We start from the raw sequence: 23,399 nt of genomic DNA, 5'->3' as shown, positions 1-23,399 counted from the left end.
ATTTTCTGCTCTAATCCAACTAGTGACAATAGCATTTTAAACCAAGAATAGCAAAAACGGCAAACCCTCCAACTTCCTATCACTCTCAATCAGTGTTTGAGAATTTCAACAAATTTAACTCAGTAAATGTCCTAAAAAATGTATTGAAAAAAATTGAAAAAACAAACAGCAATACAAAGCGATTAAACAGCTGAATTAATTACCCTATAACGACCCGACCCAGAAAACTCATTTTCGGAGGAATAATTTGTTTTCAGCGGATACCAATTAAGCATTGATTGTGCATATTAAGGTCTACGCTTCATCCATTATGCCAGTATCAGTCACCAGCAGACAAACACACAAACAAACACACAGAGCCATCAACTTTATTCCTTCTCACATAGTTTACTAAGAAAACAAGCCTGTATTGAACCTACAGTGTGCTAATGTTCAGAAAAGATTGAAGATGAAAAAGAGATATTTTGCACAATGTCCGTGTTACTCATTTCCCAAAAAGCACCATAAAAATGGTCCATACAACATTGCCAAGACTTCTGGAGTCAAATAGTTGATTAACAGATCAAATTTAAGCCATTAATCCCCGAAGACCATTGTTGTCAAATCTATGTGCATGTGTTCAATTCAAAACATTCAGACACTTTGTGATCAGTCACATTAAGAGCAAGAACCATTATTGACATCAAACCAAGCAAAACACATATTGATGCATGAAAGTGCGCATGTGCGAAAATTATTCTATAAAAAATAAAATAATAATACAAAAAATATATATAATTAAAAAAAAAGAATCATTTCCAAACAGATTTCCTGATTTACTGTATGGACAAACAAGTAGTCCGTTCCAAAACCACACAATGTTGAAAGTATCTCAACATAAGAATGCCTTAATAGTCAGTGTTGGGTGTAATGCATGACTATGTAATTAATTACTGTAATTTAATTACTTTTCCCTTGAAAATGTAAAGTAAGGGATTCGTCTTAATATTTATGTCATTTAATGTCACTTCTGATGTAATTGCATTAAATACTGTGTAGATTTAACATCAAAATGTAACGTCTAATGTTAAAATGTATGTTCCCCCCTTTAAATACATTGGTCAGTTTAAGAATAATTTATGCAATCTTATATTATTTATTTGAAAGAATTAAAAGATTTCATGTTTCATGTCTATCCTTGTGTTGTTCAACTGATCAAGGTTGATGGGATTTAGAAAGTAATTAGTAATAAGGAATGCAATACTTTTTAGAGAGAGTAATTAGTGCAGTAATCTAATTACACTGTTGAAGATGTAACCCAACTTTTTTTAACCCAACACTGCTTATAGATACACATTAAACTGGTATATGAGAAAGTATTTTATTGCTAAAAAAAAAAAAGACACACATTGAGCCTCAACTGTAATATTCAATTCAGTGGAACAATGTAAGAATGGCTTCGTTCTGCTTTTGTTTCATGAGGCCAAGTCAAGTGAAAGTTTACTTCTGGAAGTTTATTCATCAAAACAAACTTCTGTACTGGGGATTTTTGTTCTAATCCTTTATCGTGTTTGGAGGTTTGTTGGATTTAACTCTACACCATACAATAAATAATATCACATTTCCATTCCAGTGACACACTGTTTACAGCGGTATTGTGTTCAGTCCTGTGCTTAGAATAAAGTATGACTCATTGCTGAATAAATTCACCATAGAGTAACCATGCTGATTTGAAGCTCCAATGCTTGAACCTTCTCACTGCTGGCTGAAAAGAGGGCTAGCTTCCTCATAAACAACCACAATGTTCAATCAAAACACAACTAGAAAGATAACTGAGATTGATTGCCTTGGGTGTCATTCTCTTACTTACTCCAAAGCACGTTGCCCACAGATCTTTGGCTGCAAAGTCATTTGTAAAACAAGTCACTCTCTCCCATTTGCTCCAGAAACCGTACAAATGACAAGAAGATGCCGAAATAGACCAACTCTGATGTTCTGAAGCAACTTGAGTAGATATGCAATTTTCAAACCCATTTTTCCACTGCAAACAAACCATTTACATCTTTAACTGTTAGATGACAGGCTGATCAATGCTGAGTAAACAGATCAAATGAACTTTTTGATAAAATAGATGAAAAGGTAAACAAACAAGAGAAAATAAATGAATCTGTGCACACAAAACTTTTTAATAAAACAGAATAAGTAAACAAATTATGAAAACATTATGGCAGTGTTTTTTTGTGAAATCTCAAAGCTTTTGAGATCTGTGATGTTTCCAAAAGACATCTTGAAACTTGTTTCAATTCCAGCTGTCCTTCAAAAAGTTCCAAAGAGAATGCATTTTTATTAGCATGTTCTTGCAGATCCTCTTTTTTAGTTGGCTCTTAAATTTATTGTGTATATAAGGAATCATCACATTCTAATGTTAAAATTAATGTTCCTCAAAGTACGAATTTTGGACAAATGCAAAGAACAGGCCTGATTGTAAGCTACAGTATGCTATCCTCACCACATGTTGGTTATCCAATGAAACATGTAACAATATTAGCTCCCTAAGACAGAGGAACCTCGCTCCGTCCTCTCTCTTTATTTGTGTCATTTAGATGTAACCTGACATGGCGCACTCAGGTGCTTCATTCATTGCTGTACCCAGGTGACTGCCTTACAGATTGTGGAGTTTGCTGTAACAACACAATATAGTGCCCTTGACAGAAATTTACCAAGACCTTTGATCTATTTCAACACCTAGCAAGCTGCCTACCAAGAATTTTAAGGCATCATATTCGCTCTACTGCACCAACATGAAGGCGATTCCAAAATTTCATCATTTTTAAAAAATCCTAAAATAAAATTATTTAATATAAAATTCTAATTATATATATAAAAAGAAACATTTCATTCAATAACAGAATTTTTTAAAAATAGTTTAAGGTTGCATAAACACAGCACTTTTGGTGCGCACCCGTGTTCGATTGACATCAGTGTTAGGTTTGCTTGGATGATGTGAACGCTATGTGCACCCGTACCAGAGGGTGGTCTGGGGTACGGTTCATGTGAACTCAAGTACAGTTTGCTGCTGATATGAACGCAATCTTACTAAATCCCGGAAGTGAACTGCTATTGATGACGTATGAATCGATAAAACTGTGTTTGAGTGTGTTCTCACGAGTGTGAAAGCAACTCATCTAAGACTATTTGAACCAAAATCTGTTATTTGCCTTACAATTTCTTGTTGCATATTTTGAGGGTTTGACGTATCTCACAATTTTGATTTTGATGAAGTAACTGTCAGTCTTTTGCTAGTCAAAACAGGCAAGATGGATTGTATTTTTTATGAAAACAGACAAGAAAACAGGGGAAACATAGAGAAATGGTTGTATGATACTGTATCATGCTGCTTTTACTTCTTATGTAGGCCTATTACTCATAGTAACAAAATGCAATACATTTCAACTAAGGCAGATTGGGCTTTAGGGGGTTGCTTGGATAATATAAATGCATGTTCTCTGTATGCATTCATATCATCTAAGCAACCCCCTAAAGTCTGACATGTCTCCACTGAAATGTATTGCATTTTGTTGCTTTGTAATTATTACAATACATATTTCAATGATGATGTCGACTTTGCCTGGCTCTTTTTTTTTTTGGTGGTTACAAACTTGATTTTTAAACTTTGCACATTCAGTGCAGCTACTTATAGTATAGACCTACAGTAAAAATGAAAAGAAATCTTACATGCAATACATGAGTTTGGGCACTGGATTGGTTTTCAGTATTCTTTATGCGATATCAGCATTTGATATATTTATAGATTATGGTTATTGTTGTCAGGCAAACTAGTGCTTGTCTATTGTTTGTTCCGGGGTTGTAAGTGCATTTCTCTGGGTGAAAGCACACGCTAAATGACTTAATGTAAATATAAATTTCACTTGAATGAGAGACAGGGAGTGTGGAAGTGGTGGGGTGTTTATTGTAATGCTTTTAGTCCCATGCTAGCTATGTTGGCTGTAGCGCACGTTCAATGGAGCAAAATGAAGATAAAGAGCCTCCATTTCGAAGCTTTCTCTAAGCCACCGGGGCCTCTAATGCATCCCTAATGTGTGTAATGTGTGCTTCTGTTTTTGTGTGTTTTTACATGAGAGAAAAACTGTGGCTTGCTGCTTAAAAAATGCAAAAAAATTGTTTTTGAAAAATATGTTTTGTCTGTTATTTTTCTGCTTTGGACCAATATTTGGAGAAAAATTAATCTATGATTATGATATGAGAATATGATATTTCCGAAAACAGGCAGTCTTTCTACTCTTGATTGCCAGATGGTGTTCTGTAAGTTAAACACTGACAGCATTTCTCTCCCTCTCACACACACACACACACACACACACAATGTAAACACACATCTCTGATTTTGAACAAATTATATCACTTATTTCTGAACAACTGTATCTTACGGAAAATGCATAAAGTCTAACTCTGGACTGTATACACATTTTCAGTTGAAAATGTTGGGATGAACTAGAGTTACTAGATGTAACTCTAAATTTCCATTACACAATTTAATAGCCTTCCCTGTCCTCTACAACCATCATGCAATCAAGTATTAATAGGATTTACAGTATATTTATGGTTTGTTTTTACCCAATAAATGCAGAGAATTATGACTAAATTCATTCTTGAATACAAATACTCTCCAGTGTCACATAAAGGCTGACTTTGGGGTCTGCAGCAGCAGTTCAAGGACAATCAAATGAGTTCAGCTTCAGTAGAACAGATAAAATCTCTGCAAAACTGACATCAGTCTGTCTAATTTATTCAAATTTTAATTGATATTAAATTGATTTAAAAAAGTAAGAGAGGCTTCCAAACTCTTTTCAATAATCTCTTAAAGGAGAACTCCGGTCAATTTTAACATTGAGCTCATTTTTTTGTAAATTTGGAGTGCTGTCAATACAGAGAACAACGACAAAAATCGGTGTTGCCTACACCGTGTTATCCTCTTTTTAAAATTTGCACCCTGTTGACTTCAATGGGGCAAGTTTTAAACCTGCTTTTAGCCTCTTAACATCCTTGATGTGTCATTACAAGTGCACAGGTCATGTGAGTGATTCCTTCAGAGTGAACACGAGTGAATCTGACTGCAGTAGATGTGAAAGAAATGGATAAAAATGATGTTATTTAAGCCAGCGCAAATACCTGTATTTACATCCTGTTTTCGGTTGAAGTCCAAAGTAATCGATTGTCGAGTTCACCCGCATAGGTTTAGTTACCTATGATCACGCGCGTGAACTCGACAATCGACTATTTTGGACTTTGGACCTCTTAAAGTTTAACACAAAATACATTTCTGAAGCATGTTAACAACACTCCTTTCCACAATGAAAGCATTTCTTTTCTTGGACTTTTATGTTCCAACAAAAGCACCATAAAACATCACAAAAGTAGTCCATACAACGCTACACTCTAAAGTTGTGTGTATACTCTTGTACACAGCCACGTCCAAGTGATCTGAGGGCGTGCGCGCATCCTGCTGTGTGACGTGTGCGCAGACTGGTGCATAGATATATATGTACACTAGAATAGATGCCGCCTTGCCTACGGCATTCGTTCCAATGAACTGCCGTAGACAAGGCGACATCTAGTGTATATATCTATGCACCAGTCTGCGCACACGTCACACACCAGGATGCGCGCACGCCCTCAGATCACTTGGACGTGGCTGTGTACAAGAGTTAAAAAACGATATAAATACTGTTCGTTTTCTCACACAAACCACTCGTTTCGTGTCTTAGGCCATCAATGTGTACTTACGATGGGGAATTGCTTAATTTGGACGATGGGGAATTGTTTTAATTTGGACTAATTTGATTTAATTTGCATGCTCTTTGAGACAGTGACCACAGACCTGCATTATAGGACTGACAGACAAGAACGGTTTGACCTAAAAATATCAAATTTGAAACTACTGCGGAAAAAAAGACACCTACATCTTGGATGCCCTTGAGGTAAGCTAAAACATACCAAAATTTTATTTCAAAGTGAACTATCCCTTTAAGAGATATAACCAGTTTAGATGGAAAGGATCTCAAGCTGACTAGCTGAAGAGGACGTTACTGTAGTTATACCCATTAATAGACATTGTAATTCCTTGAAAATAAATTCCAGCATAATGTTACAACAACCATAATGAAATGACCCTTCACAGCTGACAATGCTTTACAATGAACTCTGTTAGAGAGCTACATGTGGCAATTTATCTGTTCAATAAAACACCTTACTACTCTGAGTAATAAAAACACTATCTCTGCGTCGCTTTTACAACAGCGAGTTGTAAAGTTCTTAGTTCTTCTTGCAATCTCCGAAAAGCAAAGCTAATGTTGATTCTTGTTTTATTACACGCTCTGTCGTGTTCTCTTTTTTGCCAGTAGACTCTCTTCTCTGTTTGCCGTTTTTTTTTTTAAAACAGGCGATTCTCCGAAGGTTCGAGATTTAGTGTGCTCCATGTCAACCTTTCTCATATACCTTCAACTAAAATAATTAGTTTACTATAGATAGTTTACTAAAAATAATTTAGTACAAATGTTCAAAAGTTTGGGGTCTATACGATTATTTTGAAAGGTTTATAATACTCGCCAAGGCTGAATTGATTTAAATAAAAAAATAAAAAAAACAGTGAAAAGAATGACATTGTGAAATATAATTAGAATATATATATATATACAAAAATAATAATATTCCTGTGATGACAAAGCTGAATTTTGAACAGCCATTACTTTCACATGATCCTTCAAAAATCTATATTTTATGCTGATTCAGTGCTCAAGTAAGTTCCCTATTTTGTAATTCAAATGTATTATTTTACCCATTATTTGAGTATAATATAATGTATTTTTAGCTATATATAAGTATAATATAGTTATCTTAGAATCATGTTAATGTCAAACTATTTAAATCAATCAAATCGAGGCAATTTGTTTGACTAGAGTTTTTTTAAATCATTTACTTTTGAGGATTAATTTTATGACGCTGACTTAGAAGGCAACTAACTATAGGTCGTAAACAGTAAGTTACAGTATGAATCATAGCTTTGGCTTCCACGTGCCCAATTGCTAAGAAAACAACTGACTTACACTGCGGCTAAATCATCGGACGCCTGTGATAAGAATTGTAACCACAGAAATATTGATCAGAATATTTGCACAGATGCACTGCCTTCTTTTTAATCATGAAAGGATCCATTTATCTTTGGGTACTTTGTTATTTACTGTGTCGGTCATGTCATGTGGTGGCACTGTAAACACTTTCATCTGTGAGCAACTGTGAAATCATGAATCTCTTTCAATTAAGTGAGTAAACTTTGATGCTGGTTATGGCATCGTAGGTCGGTGGCTTTAAAAAGCCTGAGTAAAACTCATCTTTTAGAAATAAGCACAGGTCACATTTCATCATAGTCAAATAAAGCAACAGTTTCATTTCTTCATATTTGGAGCAAATATTTACAGGCCTCTCCTATCCCAATCATCAGAGACCTTGACTCTGAGACAAGAGACAATAAAAAAAACACTTGATTTGCTCATCAGCTTTTAGCTGACTGTGTAAACCGACATGTCAGTTTGCCCTAAATTTATTTTTAATTAATTTTTAATTAATGAGCTTGCAGTTCAAGTAGTGCATGGCACTGAAATAATTCCAATTCAGATAATAAACTACAGTAGTTCTCACAGACTAATCCTGCATAACCGATAAACTCACTCGATGACAAGCAGAAATTGAAAAGATGTTAATGTGGCACTTGCACAATCCTGCATAATAGGAAACACGGCCTTCTGGGCTTCCAGAAACCAATGAATGGTGCGTATGCGCACATTGCAGAGGTACCACTTCTATTCAAAGGCAAAGTAGGCACTTGAACATGTAATATTTGATAAAGATGTACTAATCTCATCATTTAAAAACGCTGAAGAAAAAATCTATTGGTGTGAAAGCTGATTAGTAACGATGGAAAGGCCTCTGTCAAAACTCCAATCCTTTGACACAAAGCCAATGCTACAGGCATAAACAAGTAACAAAAAAAAAAGACAGAAAGAAACAGAAAAAGAAGAAACAGCTGAAACCAATTTCAGAGTGGAGGAATAGAACAATGAGGAAATTAAAGAAAGGGTTTCACATGTAAATTCAAATCTAAATTGCTCTGTGTGAAAATGTTCTTATGTCGTCTGGCTTTGATCTTATCCCAAATAAGATTCATTATTGTCAAGCCGACAAATGCGCTAACTTTCAGTTGAAGAGAGAGAGAGGGGGTGGAAAGACAGGATGTCGAGCGCATCTTGTACATGTAATGATGGCCTGATAATACTTAAGTGCGGAAGGCAGATGTGTTCAGACAGGCAGAGCGAATTAAATCCAAGTGTTTATTGCCAAGCATTTCCACAAAGCTCTTTAATTCATAGCAGTGAATGTGAGCAGTTATATTGTTGTTTGTAATGGACCACCTGTCAGAAAACTATCAAAGTTATTTTTTCTAATCATTCAAGATGATTACTATAATAAAAAGTGGTTAGCAATAAACTAATTAAGTCACTCATTTACCACTGAAATGAAGAGGTTTATACTCATTTGGCCACTTTAAAATAAAAGAGTCACAAAGGCTTTGGTTAATGACACAGTCTGGGTCGCGACTGGGGGAGGGACGGGTCTACAACCGGACAATACAAGCGAACAATGAAGGCACAACGGCTTCTGGGGCCTGATACGAGCGTTGCAGTCATGCATAAACACACACACAGTGGCATAACAAGGCACCTCGAAATACTTTAAGAGAGAAAAGAATGGTAAAAGAAGGTAAATGTGCAGAGGAAAATGCAGGGAAGAGAGCCAAAACAGAATAGATTAGGACCAAAGCATATGCACACATCATTCCCAATACAGAAAATTCCAAATAGTTTCCATGGTAGGAAGTCATTTCCTTCAGCATTGTGTGAAAAAAAGACACAAAATCAGAATGTGCAGTAGTTTGCAAATACATAGCCATTTATATGTGGAGTTTTTCATAAATGGTTTTGCATAAAAGTATTCATGCAGCACAAATAAACTAATAAAGCTCAAATTAAAGTTTTTTATTTATTATTTATTCATTACTTAAATTTGGTTAATTAAAATCTTTATGATGTTCAATGTGTCGTGTTTTTAGGTGATAAATTACACCAGTCATGGTTAAGTTCTTTGACAACAAGCCGCCTTCAGTCGAACAAATTTTACATTACATTGCTACTCAAGCATCATTGTTGGTCACGGTAAAGTGTGTCCATCACTTGGCTTGAAATACATTTGGAGGATCTAAAATCATTATCCAAAACACTGGCTTTTCCCTATAACTCGTTTTGACTGCCTATTTCGTGCACACAATGTGGATAGGGTAAAATAGATTTTTGACAAATGTTTAAAATTAGGTAACCTTACATGAGACTCCATGCATATCATTGTGGCCTCCATGTTGAGGTCTCATGTTCTTATTTTCTTATTTTTAACATCTGAGGTAAATTACAGTAGTATGGATATTTCATTATGGCTATTAAGTGTCTAGGGGTGGGAATCACAAGGTGCCTCAAGGTACGATACGATACGATACGATACGAAACGATACACGGCTCACGATATCGATAATATCACGATGAAACAATTCTGCAATAATCAATATCTAGACAATCATATAATGATACATCACGATATCTGTCTAACTATGAAAACAAAATGCCTGTGAAAAGGTTAAGTGCGGGTTTTCTCTCTTTATTCAAGTCCAAAATGTCAGAAAACAGCACAAAAAGTTTTTCAGTCTGTAAATTAAATTTTAAGTAAATTAAAAAATTTCAATGAGATCAAGGTGATGGCATTGCAATTGGCTATGCATGTTCGTGGTATTGCCCGTGCACTTTACTTTTACCAGGCAGTTCTCGTATATTGCATACTCTTTGTCGATTTTGTTTGTCCCATCAATGGCATAGAAGCCGAAGGGAGTCCAGACTTTAGACTTAAAAGTGGCTGGGCATTTATTATTTCACTCACACTTCTGTCTGCTATCCTGTTAAAAACCTCTTTTTCTTAGGCTAGTTAACTTATGTTCACGTTTCCCGCATTACATGTGTTGAGCGCCACCTCGAGAAGCCATGAAGTAGCGACGTTGGGAGAAGGGAAATCTATTTAGAGCGTCTTATTTTATTAATTAAAATACTGATATTTGGCGCCAACATATCGATTCTCGTATTGCACGGAGGACAACGATATATTGCCCTATCGATATTTTGTCCCACCCCTATAACAGTGTCACATAAATTATATTCAAGCTCAAATAAAACTATTTTAATATTTTACATAAAACATAAATGCGTGAGATAATCATTGAGCTGTCAACCACAACGTTTCAGAAATATAAACCCTTTTTCTAAAAAAAAAAAACAGAATCTCCCCTATATTGCTCTATGCATATCGTTGTCACGGCTGGTTACGACAAACTCTGATTAACATGGAAAAGTAACCTTCTATCGAGATGTGGCATCACATCGCATCTGGTCTGGTAAGGACAGGGCTTCAGAGTCACCCTAGCTATTGAAGATTTTTACATTTTCTGAAGAAAACGCCCTTCTTAAAAAAAAAGTCTATAGGATTTTTTCACCCACAATGTCTAATGCTAAACACAATCTCCTAAACAAGTCACATGACTTGAGGTATCACTCATATCCATAGCATGAACAGCGTAGACTGAGCTACATGTCAATATTCAAAACTTTACTTTGAATAATAGCACTAATGAGCATAATGAGTCTTAATTTACTTTGACTTGATAAACAAACTGTGGAGGATTTGTTTGGATATTTATGGTAACTGGAGAGTTGGAAGGCAGTATGGGGTTTTAGTGTGCCAGAGGGAGCATGGCAGGGATTGTGAGGAAAGTGCAATACGTACTGGAGTGTGGCACTGGGTGTAATTCTGAGCAGTTCTTATTCAGTCCCTGCAGGAGTTTGTCATCCGGGATCAAAAGCCCATCTGACCAGAGCGGCACAGAGAGAGGCTTCAGACACAAGGAGCAGTTTTCATGCCGCGCCATCCCTGCCAGGGCCCGCGCACACGGGCACGCGCGCACACAGACAAGCAATCACATCAATCTTGATTTCTTCCATCATGCCTACACTCTCTCTCTCTCGATTTCTCCGCATTTATACCTCCCTCCATCATTATGTTCTCCTCCACTCCACTTTCTTTCCCTCTCTTCCTCTGCTTTAGCTAACACACAGGCTTTTCTTTCCATTTTGATTTGATAGACATCCCAGTGACCCTAAAACTGTCTCTTGTGATGGATGTAAAAGGAAGTGCATGGTAAAGAGATGCCAGTGCTATCCTCCGTAGAGATCTACCCATCCAAAACTACCATTCCATCCATCCTTCCCCTTTCTTCTTTCTGCACTGCTTCCTCCTTTTCACGCTCCACTCCTCTTTAACATCTGCACTCTTTCTGCTTGTTTCAGCCCACATCCCTTCTCTCATCCCATCTCTCTTGCACCTCTCTTCTTCATCTGATTCTCTGAGGGAGCTCAGTAGCGCATCAAGATGTCAGAGCGTTCGAATGCAAACATTCATCACTGACGTGCATTGAGAGCGTACACACAAAAAGCCACTAAGCGACTGACATGCCTGGCAAGAGTCATAAATACAGAGAGCGCAGCCAAACAACTCGGGACGACGTGTGACAGTTATCAAAAGTTTCAGCTTTTGGGACTGAAGCTTTTTAAAAATCGGTTTAGGATTAAAGGAAAACCCACAAAGACACTTGTTGATGCATGTTGTATGTTCAGCAGCTCTTTTTTTAAGATGGAAGAAAATACCATGCCCTGCCTCATATTAACAGCTTCATGACAGAACAACTGAAAGAAATCTGATTAGGCTCGAATTGCATTGCATAGAACAGCAAGTGTCCCACACGATTCCCACAACTTTTGATCAATGAATTTCCAAGAATTTGTGTCTCGCCAGTTAATACTTGGGATTGTGGCGTCATTTACTGATAACAGAGCAATTTCTTGCAGAAAAAAAATGGTTCAAATCTTTTCATGACACCTATATAATATGAAAACTGTAATCAATTTAAAACCTATTTTTCATTACTGTCAGAATTCTGCTCTCAGATAAACAGATCTTACTATCTTTTTATTTTTAAATAAACAACCTTCAAAAATAGTGTTATCACATGCTGAATTGCTGCTTCACACTTACTGTGAATATCATATTACTGGTTTCCAATTTTGTCTATAATAGGCTCTAAATTCTTTCCATGACTGTGATTTAGAAGTTGAGCTTACGTTGGACATTTTCTTGCAAGTGGCCTGCTTCTAAATATAACTTCTGAATAACAAATGTTCAATTTTATTCAAAACTGAAGCTTTGCATGATGTGAGACACAAATTCTTGAGGGATTTCAGGTTTAAAAAGAATAAATTTGATTATAGAGAAAACTGATGCTTGCACTGGAATAAAACTAGTATGATGCTTGACAAAGCAGGATGACTCTGTTTCTGCCATTCTCTGATGGGATGTGATCAATAACCTTCTGACCTCCTTAAGGTTGGGGTTTGGGCCACATCCAAAGCCATAGCGAGACCTTGACATTAACACAGAGAGAAAGCTGAGTCTGCAAGCACGCAGAGAAAGTGAGAGAGGAAAAAGTGCCAGCCACCAATTCTGAAGAAAAGTCACAGGAGTGGGTGTTCTTGTAACTGTTTTGAGTCGAATGCATTCATGTGTTTGCATTAATGCAACCTTCAAAAGAAAGACATATGAATTTCACAGCCCCAACGCTGAAAAGCCCACGGCATCTCCATGCCAAATGCGCTTAATACGGTGAGGCGTCGCTTGCAATACAATCATACTTTTGAATCTTTTAATCTTGCTGCCATTTTAAAGAGTGAGATGCTCCCACGCGTGGCACGCAAAATCTGTGTTCTGCTTTAAAACATCCTAATTCAATCAGTAACACACCGCCCCCCCCCCCCCCTTTGAAAAACAGCCTGCCGGGTACCAGAGCGACCCAGCTGGCACCGTATGCAGTCTACAGCCTGATGAAGCCGATTCCAGTCAAGGCTTAACTGAATTCTGCTCTGAATCATAATTCTGAATCTCAGTGGGTCATGTCCTTTCCTTCACACCCTTTCTCTTTCACACGCCTGCACTTCGTAAATGCATGCATCCTGCTCCCTCTACTTGTCAGTTTGACGTTCAGTCAATACGACTTGTATGTGACCTGAGAAAATGTGCGTGTTGACAGCATATGACCTTTACCGCTTTTGTTGAGACACATCAGGCACGATCGCCCACCCCTCTCTCTCTCTCTATGTCCCTCACTCTGTTCATCTCTCTTTCTGTGTCCCTATTTTCTTTCTCTCTTTATATGTCCCTCTTTTCCTTTCTATCCATCTCCCCCGTCTCCTTCTGTCTAGCCTATGCCCCCCTTTTTCTCCCTGCCCCTCTTTTTCTCTTTCTAGTTCTCTGATACCCTTAAATGCCCTAAATGCTTAAATTTACCCCATGTCTAAACAAATACATCCATTCAATGATCATTACAATCAACTTTTAAAAACATGGAGTTTAAAGGGTCTTGGTAAAATCTTAAACATTTCAAAATTAAATTTCAAGCCCTGAGTAAACAAGTGAAGTTATGGTATATAACTCTAAACTTACCTTGAGCGCGCAACATGTGGGTATTCCAGAGGAACACAAGGGCACAAATCCAACCCCACACCCCGCACCTCGCTTTCCCCGTCATCGCCTTCCTTGTATTTCCTTGAGTGTGAATAATCCCTTTAACTTTGCCCTTGGTAAGAGGGCTCTGACACTCGGAGAAGCTGGAATCTGTACCCTCGGCAGATGTGGAGGTTTGTGAGAAAAGAGTAAAGTGCGCGCTTCGCTTCACCGCATTTACGAGGCGATTCTCATTCATCCCGCACGCCGGAGAGTTCAGCTCAGAGTCCGCGACTTTCCCGGTCTCTTTACTTCCATGTCTCATGGCTTTCTGAAAGCCCTCATCCGCGCATTTAGAACTGAAAACGATACCTTCAAACCAAAAAGACCAAGTCTCCGTACACTGCTCCAAAATGAACGCACATCCATTCGCTAAGCGCGAGCTGCTCTCCTGTGTCCCGAGACGGCTCATGATGTTTCAGTATTGATTCCAGTTAAGTATTAATACGTTTGAGTGTACCGGATTTAATTTATCCGCTTAGAGCGCCAATATCTCCTGTAAACCCACGTTGTTTTGACGTATTCGCAGTTCGGATTATCTACCCGATCATTTCGAGCAATTTCACGGCATTCAGCCAGTCTTGAAGAGTCCCTTACAATCCATATCGGTGCTCATTAGATGTGCCTTTATCCATTTGTAACAGACCGCGGGAAACTGCTTGATTAATCTGGTTAAGTGTAATGTTACCCAGAGGACTTTATGTATCCAACAGGTTAACCATGCAGGACGCAAAAAGAATCACATAAGTCAAGAACGTCCAGTACAAATTCCTCGTAAACGAATAAACACCTGTGAACAGAAAAGGCAGACGTCATGAGTATGCAAATTACAAATGGTGTAATGGCTTAAATCATAAACCTTCTAACAAATTATAGCCTACATTTTTATAGCCTGCATTTCTTTTCAAATGTGTTTACTGAGATGTTTTAGCCTACTTTTCATAAATACAAAACAAACCCAAAATAATAGTTTGTTCACAACCAGCACTAGTCAGCTACATTGATTAAGTCGAAAATAATAACTTGCAGTTCCGTAAATGAGTCGAATTAATTTAGTAACAGATTGATTCATAAGTGTTTTGATTCACTAAAGAGAGCCGACACTTAAGAGTCATTCCTTTGGGAGTCAGATTACACTGGACGCGCTCTGTGTTTTTGATTCACTAAAAAGATCCGACTCATAAGAATCATCCGATCAAGTTCCAAACCCTGGCAATAGTAAACATATTAGGCAAGAGATACACTCACCTTCATCACTTGATAGATGTTTTCCCCTGCAGTTAGTGCTTAAAGTTCGGGTACGCAATGAATCGACGTAATTCGTAACTCTGGAAGTTGAAAATCCTCACCTTACGCTCTTGCGGTCTGGTTTGGGAGAATGAATGCATCAAGCGAAGAGAACTGCAGCTCCGTTGCGGTCACTGAACACCTGCTGCCCGGACCGAAGATAAAACTTGCACTAAGGCTCCTATCAGGAAATGTAAAGTTTAGTCGGATGCTAGTAAAATTGCCACTTCTTTAAAAGGCTTTGAATGAGCCGTTCGAGTTTCTCTTCTCAGGAATAGTAATTTGTACAGGGCTGAATTTGAAGTTGAATTGAGCATCCCACCCGCTCCGCCCTGCTCGGCGCTGATTGGTCCGCCCTCTGCACACTACAGCCTATATTATTTTTCATGGAGAGCACGTGGAAAAGGAAAAGCTTCTGAAACACGGTGCCATGCGCCCCCAATCAGATAGAAACATTTATGCTCGAAAGTCACACCGAAAATGTAAGGTTTTCAGATCTCTTTTTAAGAAAAGTTCATGTTTCAGAAAGTGTTAGATGTTTGTCAAGTAATAAATCATGCTGTGGAGTTTTGCATTGTGTTGAGTACAGTCTTAAAATCATAACACAAACACAAACAAAAATCCTGACTGATTTTCTTTAAGTTCATAAAAAAGTTCATACAACTTACACTATATTCCAAGACTTCTGAATGATACACTTGTGCGAAGAACAGAATGAAATTTATGTGGTTATTTGTTGAAATAGGCAACTTCATATAGCCTATTTTCATGGGAGAAACATCAAGCCAGAGGGTCGGAATAAACTGCTTAGATTAGTCTTAAAAATTTGTCATCTATTTTTCTTTTTTTTTTTTTTTTTTTTTTTAAGAGTTAGGCTTTTTAACCTTTTAAGTGAGTTACATAAATAAAAAGGTAGATCGTCAGAAAAGTAAGACTGATTACCTCTTGACTATTTTCTAGCTGGTCAAATTAGTTCTGAAGACAGAGTCTTAACATTGGCTAAGTTTATGCAACTGGCCCCAGGTAATATGAATGTCAAATCTGTCTTCTTGATAGGGAATACTTGTGCTGATTTGAGAGCTATGATTTAAATTTAGGCCTGGCCCTCATGCAGGGCAATCAAATTTAGAAGACTTAATACATAACCAACGCTCCATGGGCCAGTTTTGTGCCAGCCTTCTGTACTCCTTTTTTTCTTCTTCTTATTTTTTTAAATTAGCAACGTTAGTTAGTAACATTAAGAGGAAAAGTGGACAGAATTATCTTTTATACATTATACATCATTTATACTATTCCTCCAATTTCTGCAGGAAAAGAAATGCTTGGTAACTAAATTAAGAAGTGAATGAATGGATATCCATATGAATATTCAGAGCAGTTAGAGTGTCAAGGTCAATGTGCTAATATTAAGCCAGCATAATATTTTTATTATTAATAATAGTGTGTTTTCAATAAATGATACATTGACCATTGAAACTAAAAATTAAAAGACACTGGGGGAAACGGAGAGGTTATTAGATGTCAGAGACATGTTTAATCAATAATACTATACATTTTAGACAACTCAACTTCATTAAGAATAAAAAAAAAGATATCAAGATGTTTATTAGCTTCTAAAAACTGTCATTTCTGCTTCCATGAACAGTAACTCTCCAAAAGCATTCTCTTCCAAACACAAGGCCTTAAACTCTACAGAAGTTGCTTTTGTTGAAAAGCTAATGAAAGCCAGGTGGTGGCCATAGCAATTGACCAGTGGTGGCGGGTTGTGCTTGCTCCCGTCACTGAGAGCAGTTCCTTCATTTCTCAGTGGCAAAATGTGTTAATACTCTGGCCTCTGCCTGCTGGTCATTCCTTGGTTTCTATTTAGTATGTAATTGGAACAACTAATTCCAAAACCAATTTGATTTGCAATTATGTCCATCCCCATTCCAGGGCACTATTCATTTAAAGCCTGTCTTACTCAGACAGCGATAGTGGACTGACATGAGGACACAGGTGCACACACACACACACACACACACACACACACACACACACACACACACACACACACACACACACACACACACACACACACACACACACACACACAGATACCAATCATCTGCTCTGCCTTGAATTAAATGTTTCTCAAGTCACATCTCTTAATGTGGTTTTTTTTTCAATGTATAAATGGTTTCCACTCACTTCATGTCAGAGGTACTTGTTACATCCAGAAAAAAAAAGAGTTTAACCAACCACAACCTGTTAAAGGAACAGTCGCCCAACATTAAAAATACTGCCATCATTTAATCACCCTCATGTTAGTCAGAACTTGTATGAATTTCTTGCTTCTGAGGAACACAAAAATTCAAAATGGATGCAATAGTACGCAATTCGCTATATTCCAAGTCTTAAGATGAACAGACTGTACTCTGACACGAATAGTTGTTGTAGTAATGTGGATGACGAAGGAGATAAATAACCAAAACAGTCTTTATAAAATCCACAAGTAATACTCAGGAGATTGCAGGAGAAAACATAAACACAACCACGCAAAACTAAGACGGGAGGAAGGTCTACTAAAGTTGTTGTGCCTACGATAACAGACCAGTGTGCATCTAATAAATTATTCATTCAAGAAGGTTGTGCAAGTGTACTGCTTGTGCTGCATATTTTTGAAAATCCAGCATTTAGTTGATCCCGATAAGTGTTCATTGTCACAGTTGTAAACATGACAGCTTTCTTTTTCCATGAGGGGGTTTGGCTTCACAACGGCTTCTTTTCCAGGTGGACTGTTAAGATGACAACTACGAAACTCATGAAGTGTTTCCCATTTTGTGAGCCTTATGCATTCAGATGTTCAGCCAATGGTCCGTGGGTGTGACGTCTGAGACTCAGACTAGACAGCAGCTAAATCCATATTTGTATGGTCCGGTATTTGCCAGTAACGAGCACGGTGAAGGAGATAAGTAAGTCTTCATTAAAAACTCATGGAACAATCAGGAGATTGCAGGAGAAAAACATAAATACAACCACATAATACTAAGACGATACCGGACAAATGAATTGAGGAAACTTAAGACATGGTCAAACGGAACAGGTGTGGAAACTAATTATCAACTAGAGAAAACAGGCAGGCAACACAGGGAAAACAGAACACAGTGAAAAAACGAAACCCAAACAGACTACATGTGACATACAGTGAATTTAAATCATTATTTAGACTTGTTTTGTGAACCAGAACAACTGATTAACTCAAAAGAACAGTTAATCAGTCAGACTCAATTACTACTTCTCTCATAGAAAAAAAGAAATAGAAATAATAATAATAAAAATGTGTCAATTAGCTATTTGTAAAATGTCATACTACTTATTTTAAAATATAACAAATAATAAATCATTAATAACTGAAAACTTTAATTTAGTTTGAGTTACCTTATGGCTTCAGAAGATGTGGAATGCTGATGCACAAGTCATATAGACTACCATTTTTATGACACTTTTATGGGTTTTGTGCTCAAATTTTTGTTCAGCAGAAAAAAAAAAGTCAGCTATATTCAGATTAAGAGAAAGTGGAGAGTGAAAACTGATATCAAAGCAATCCAAATTCAATCAAAACACTTTTCCCAGTTTCAGTGTTGGCATAGTTACTGCATTTGTAAGGCAATATTGCTTATTTTAGCTCATCTGATAAAAGTTTTCATAGATTATTACATTTGATATGAATGTTGTTCCAGGACAAAAAAAAGAAAAGAAAAGGCTGTTGTTCCACATACTATTGGACAAAATCATGGCCACCGACAAATAGATACTTTAGTCTACAAATAGTACTACCTAAAATAACATCTAATGAAACTCAACCTGGAATGTATTCAGTTGCTAGTCTTTGAACTCTCATACTTCTGTCAATCATATTTACGAGCATGGAAGAAGAAGCCCTATTCAAGACATTCTTAAGTCAACATGCTTTCTGAGACGCCGATCAGTTTTGTGTTTCAAGGGATCAGATCACTTTGTGAAGAGTAAGAGTTTACCAGATGGTTGTAAGCACATGTTTGTATGTATAAGATGTGCCTGCATATCTTTAAAGGGTTAGTTCACCCAAAAATGAAAATTCTGTCAGTAATTACTCACCCTCATGTTGTTCCAACCCCATAAGACTTTCGTTCATCTTCGGAACACAAATTAAGATATTTTTGATGAAATCTGAGAGCTGGCTCACCCCTTTAGGCTGATAGGAAATTGATATCTGCCAGCCCAGAAAAGTTAGTAAAGACATTGGTAAAATAGTCCAAGTGACTAGGCTCAACCTTAAGTTTATCAAGCAAGTTTATCAACTTTTTGTGCGCAAAAAAACAAACAAAAATAAGGACTTTATTCAACTATTAATTTTCTTCTGTGTGGGCTTCTGAGTAAGTTCACGTAGTGTAACAGTGCAGCGCTTTGGGTTGTACGTCAGCACGTATAGACTTATTGGCCAGCATCACACACATGACCAGCGTCGGCCAATAGTGAGCCTACGTTCTGACGTACAACCCAGTGCAGCGCTTCTGGGTTGTACGTCAGAACACTATGTCAACAGCTTAGGAGAATGACATGGAAGAGAAGAGATGGTTGAATAAAGTCGTTATTTTGGGGGGTTTTGCGCACAAGAAGTATTCTTGTCGCTTGATAAACTAAAAGTTGAGTCACCGTAGTCACTTGGACTATTTTTTAACAATGTCTTTTCTAACTTTTCTGGCCTGGCAGATATCAATTACCTTGCAGCTTATTGTAACGGAGGCCAGCTAGTAGTTGCTGTGCAAGTAAAGTCTTTAGCCTCCTTGTTAGAGCGCCTGACTCTCACGCCAGAGACCCGGGTTCGAGGACCGTACAGAGCGGGGCGAGTAGGACCCGGGTGGAGGGGTTACACTATAGCCCCTTTCACACAGCGCTTTGAACCCGGGAAATTGCCGGCAAATTGCCAGAACGCCTTCTGTGTGAACGCAAACACGACTCGGGATTGATGCCGGGATCGATGCCGGGTTGTGGACCTAGTAACATTGCCGTGTTCAGTACCGGAACGCGCGCTGTGTAAACAAAAGCCGTAATAATGCCGCGTCGTAGTGATGACGCTGAAGCCGGGATTGTTCGCCAGCTGTGAAACGGTACTTAATGCGCAAGTTCATGATTGAATCAGAGAAAAAAATGCACAAGCGTGGTTTCTCAAGAGAGAAATCGCAGCTCATAAGCAAACTTAAGACGCTGCTGAGACATTAAAGTCACATCGATGTCACGTGTCTTTACGGGATTTTTACGGGTTGTGTGTGAACGCACTCTCTGATTCCGGAAAATCACTGGCAGTGTGAATGAACCAAAATCAAACGAACCCGGGTCAAATCCCGGGTCACTTTATCCGTGTATTTTTCGGAATCTTTGTGTGAAAGGGGCTTATGACGTAGTTAGCCCAGAGCCGATCCTGACCTCCCTGGGGCCCTCCTACCTGACCCATGACCCATGAGCCATGTAAACCATTTGCCATTGCCACACAGTCACACCTGACACCCCAGTGCTCCCACTACAATCCTCCCTCCTTTAATGAAAATAATTCCTGATATCAGAAATAGACATTGTTACTAGAAAAAGTACATTCTTAATATCAAGAATTCACATTTTAAATAGTACAAATTGAATTATTGATATCAAAAATGCATCATGTGAATGAATAAAAGCTCAAATGGCTTGCCATAGCATGTGTTTTAAATGATAAAATCAATACTTGATGGTTATTATTTACTGAGGGATGTGCATCCATATTGACCAATATGTCCAGCCAATCAACATTTTAAATGCAATATAGCCTATATCAATAGTCAATGTCAATACATTGCTTTCCATCTTGCTTAATTGCAGAGTTGTAACTAAACTGACTTGGAGACTAGATAATCATTGTCTTGTTTTAAAAGTAGGCTATGTGCGCCTATATGAGGAGTGCCATCACGCCCATTGTACTGGTCCCCACAGATGTTTTGCTGGAAAGTGCGTGTTTCATTTCGTGCACGATATGAACGCATGTTAACGCGCCACACGGTTATCTTTTCCGAGCTGCAGTTTAAACAAACACCGTTGCCCTTTGTCGTTTAGCAAACGTAATAAATAGTTGTATTTCACTCTCACTCGCACTTTTTTTTTTGTCAGGCATAAAGTCACAGAACACAGCCCTGGAAGTGGCCGGTATTAGCAAGCAAGACACAGAAAGACCAAAAGATGCACTGCCCAGCTGGGTTAGCAAGACAGACAGACTATAGTGAGAGATGCACATCAACTTAACTTTACTGTTCTCTGCTGACATCAAGCTTGGAGAGGAGAGAACACAAGTCGACCTGATTGCTGTTCCCTCAATTCACTCTCATGGTGTTTTTTTTCTCTTTTCTCATCTCTTTTCTCATCAATGTTGTAAACTTCGATTGACGCGCTTTGACACGAGGGGGAGGCGGGGCCTTGAGTAATTTGCGGGGCCCTACGCAACTTGCGTAGTGTGCTTATAGGGCTGATCGGCTCTGAGTGAGCCAGCTCTCAGATTTCATCAAAAATATCTTAATTTGTGTTCCGAAGATGAACGAAAGTCTTACGGGGTTGGAACTGCATGAGGGTGAGTAATTACTGACAGAATATACATTTTTGGGTGAACTAACCCTTTAAGCAATTAATTCTATGTTCCCACTGAAGGATTGTCAATCAAACCAGAACACTCATGGGAAATGCTTTACCAAACAGGCTAAATCAATAGTTGGTTAGAATAAGGTCAAACACTCAGCGACGGAATCTGATAAGCTCTGGTTTAAGTAAAAGCCTATACCGGCTGGATACATTTACAACCTGAAATGCATAAATGTTTTCATGCAGGACACATTTTCCCAAAGGAAATATTATCTATGAAGTATACAAATTAATGCATAATACATAATTTCAAATTTGTCCACAGTTAGCAACCAATGTCTGTGAATAATAGTCCAGGGGAGGGCAAAAACTTTCAGGAAGTTGGATTCTCGGGCTTTGAGGGAGCCTGTGTTTCTCATGCCTTGAGGCGAAGACTCTATTGCATTACAAAAGAGAAATCTGATCCTTCACCACCACCCATTAGTGAAAGAAAGATGCTCTTACGCTTCTGTTACTATCACTGGAGTAAAGGAAAACGAAAAGGGGGAAAGGCTGTGTGTGTGTGTGTGTGTGTGTGTGTGTGTGTGTGTGTGTGTGTGTGTGTGTGTGTGTGTGTGTGTGTGTGTGTGTGTGTGTGTGTGTATGCTGCAAACCAATACAGTGGGCAACTCTGAGAACAGGAGAATGAGAAATGACCATAGAGATACAGGCCACAGATGAACTGTCAATGACAAAACAGAGGAGAGAGAAAGTAGGTGGGTGAGAGAAAAGACACTTGCAAACGGAGAAGACACTGAAAGTAGAAAAGAGAGTACATGGCTGTTTCTAGGAATAGGTGAACTACACTCTAAACATTTTAAAAAATCAAATAAAATAAGGCACAATGTACTGTATTCATTTAACAATATATATATATATATATATATATTAGTGGTGGGCCGTTATCGGCGTTAACGCGCTGCGTTAACGCGAGACTCTTATCGCGCGATAAAAAAAATATCGCCGTTAATCTATTCCCCAAATTGGGTTGGGAGATGGCTCTACTACACAAGCTATGATGACGCAATCTACCCGCGGCCGCGAGGTAAACCCGGCTGCAACGCATATTCGTCGTCATCTTAAGTAAACACGGCTGAAAGTGAAAGCTGCAACATCCATTATTTGGACTTGGTTCGGATTTAAGCCGTCCGACAAACAGCAGCAAACTATCCGAGTGTGTGGGGTAACGGTTCGGTAAATTAACACACGACTAATCCGTTCTACCACCTCAAATTCAAAACGAAACTGAAACTGATATCACTGAATACCAGCGCGCGCGTATTATTCTCAATCCAATATATCTTAGTGGTGTAACGTTAACACATAATCTCTGTCTACGCCCGATTTTAAGAATCGTTGTTGTGTTTCTTTTTAACTGAAAAGACATCAGTTAGACAATATTATAACTTTAAATTTGGGGTTTCATAAGCTCAAAGCTATAATAAACATTAGACCTACTTAAGATCTCTGCAGCTAGTGTACTTAAATTTGATTTATCTGCAAAATTATGTTGTATACTTACAGTTTTGCACAATATATGTTCTCAAAACTATACCCTTTAAAAAAAAAATTAGCAGTTGTTTAGCAGGGTCTGTGTAACCTGTTCTGTAATGGTTTTATTATAATATACTCTATATCGTTATCGCAAGAGGCTGCAATGTATATCAAAATATAGATTTTAGGCCATATCGCCC

General features: G+C 38.0%; 1 protein-coding gene across 1 annotated transcript in view; it reads right to left on the bottom strand.

Moving 5' to 3' along the window:
* The window catches only part of sdk1b (sidekick cell adhesion molecule 1b), a 246,457-nt gene extending 231,115 nt beyond the window's left edge, over window positions 1–15,342 (bottom strand). The window contains exons 1-2 of the mRNA XM_079896655.1: window positions 15,007–15,342; window positions 13,699–14,548 (exon numbers count right to left, since the gene is read on the bottom strand). Coding sequence (XP_079752781.1) covers window positions 13,699–14,170 — 472 coding nt within the window. The 5' untranslated portion in view covers window positions 14,171–14,548; window positions 15,007–15,342. The remainder of the gene's footprint in view (window positions 1–13,698; window positions 14,549–15,006) is intronic.
* Window positions 15,343–23,399: the final 8,057 nt, after the last annotated feature.

This window comes from Squalius cephalus (assembly GCF_949319135.1).
Source record: "Squalius cephalus genome assembly, chromosome: 2".
Lineage (NCBI taxonomy): Eukaryota > Metazoa > Chordata > Actinopteri > Cypriniformes > Leuciscidae > Squalius > Squalius cephalus.
This window is presented reverse-complemented; position numbering and strand designations above follow the sequence as displayed.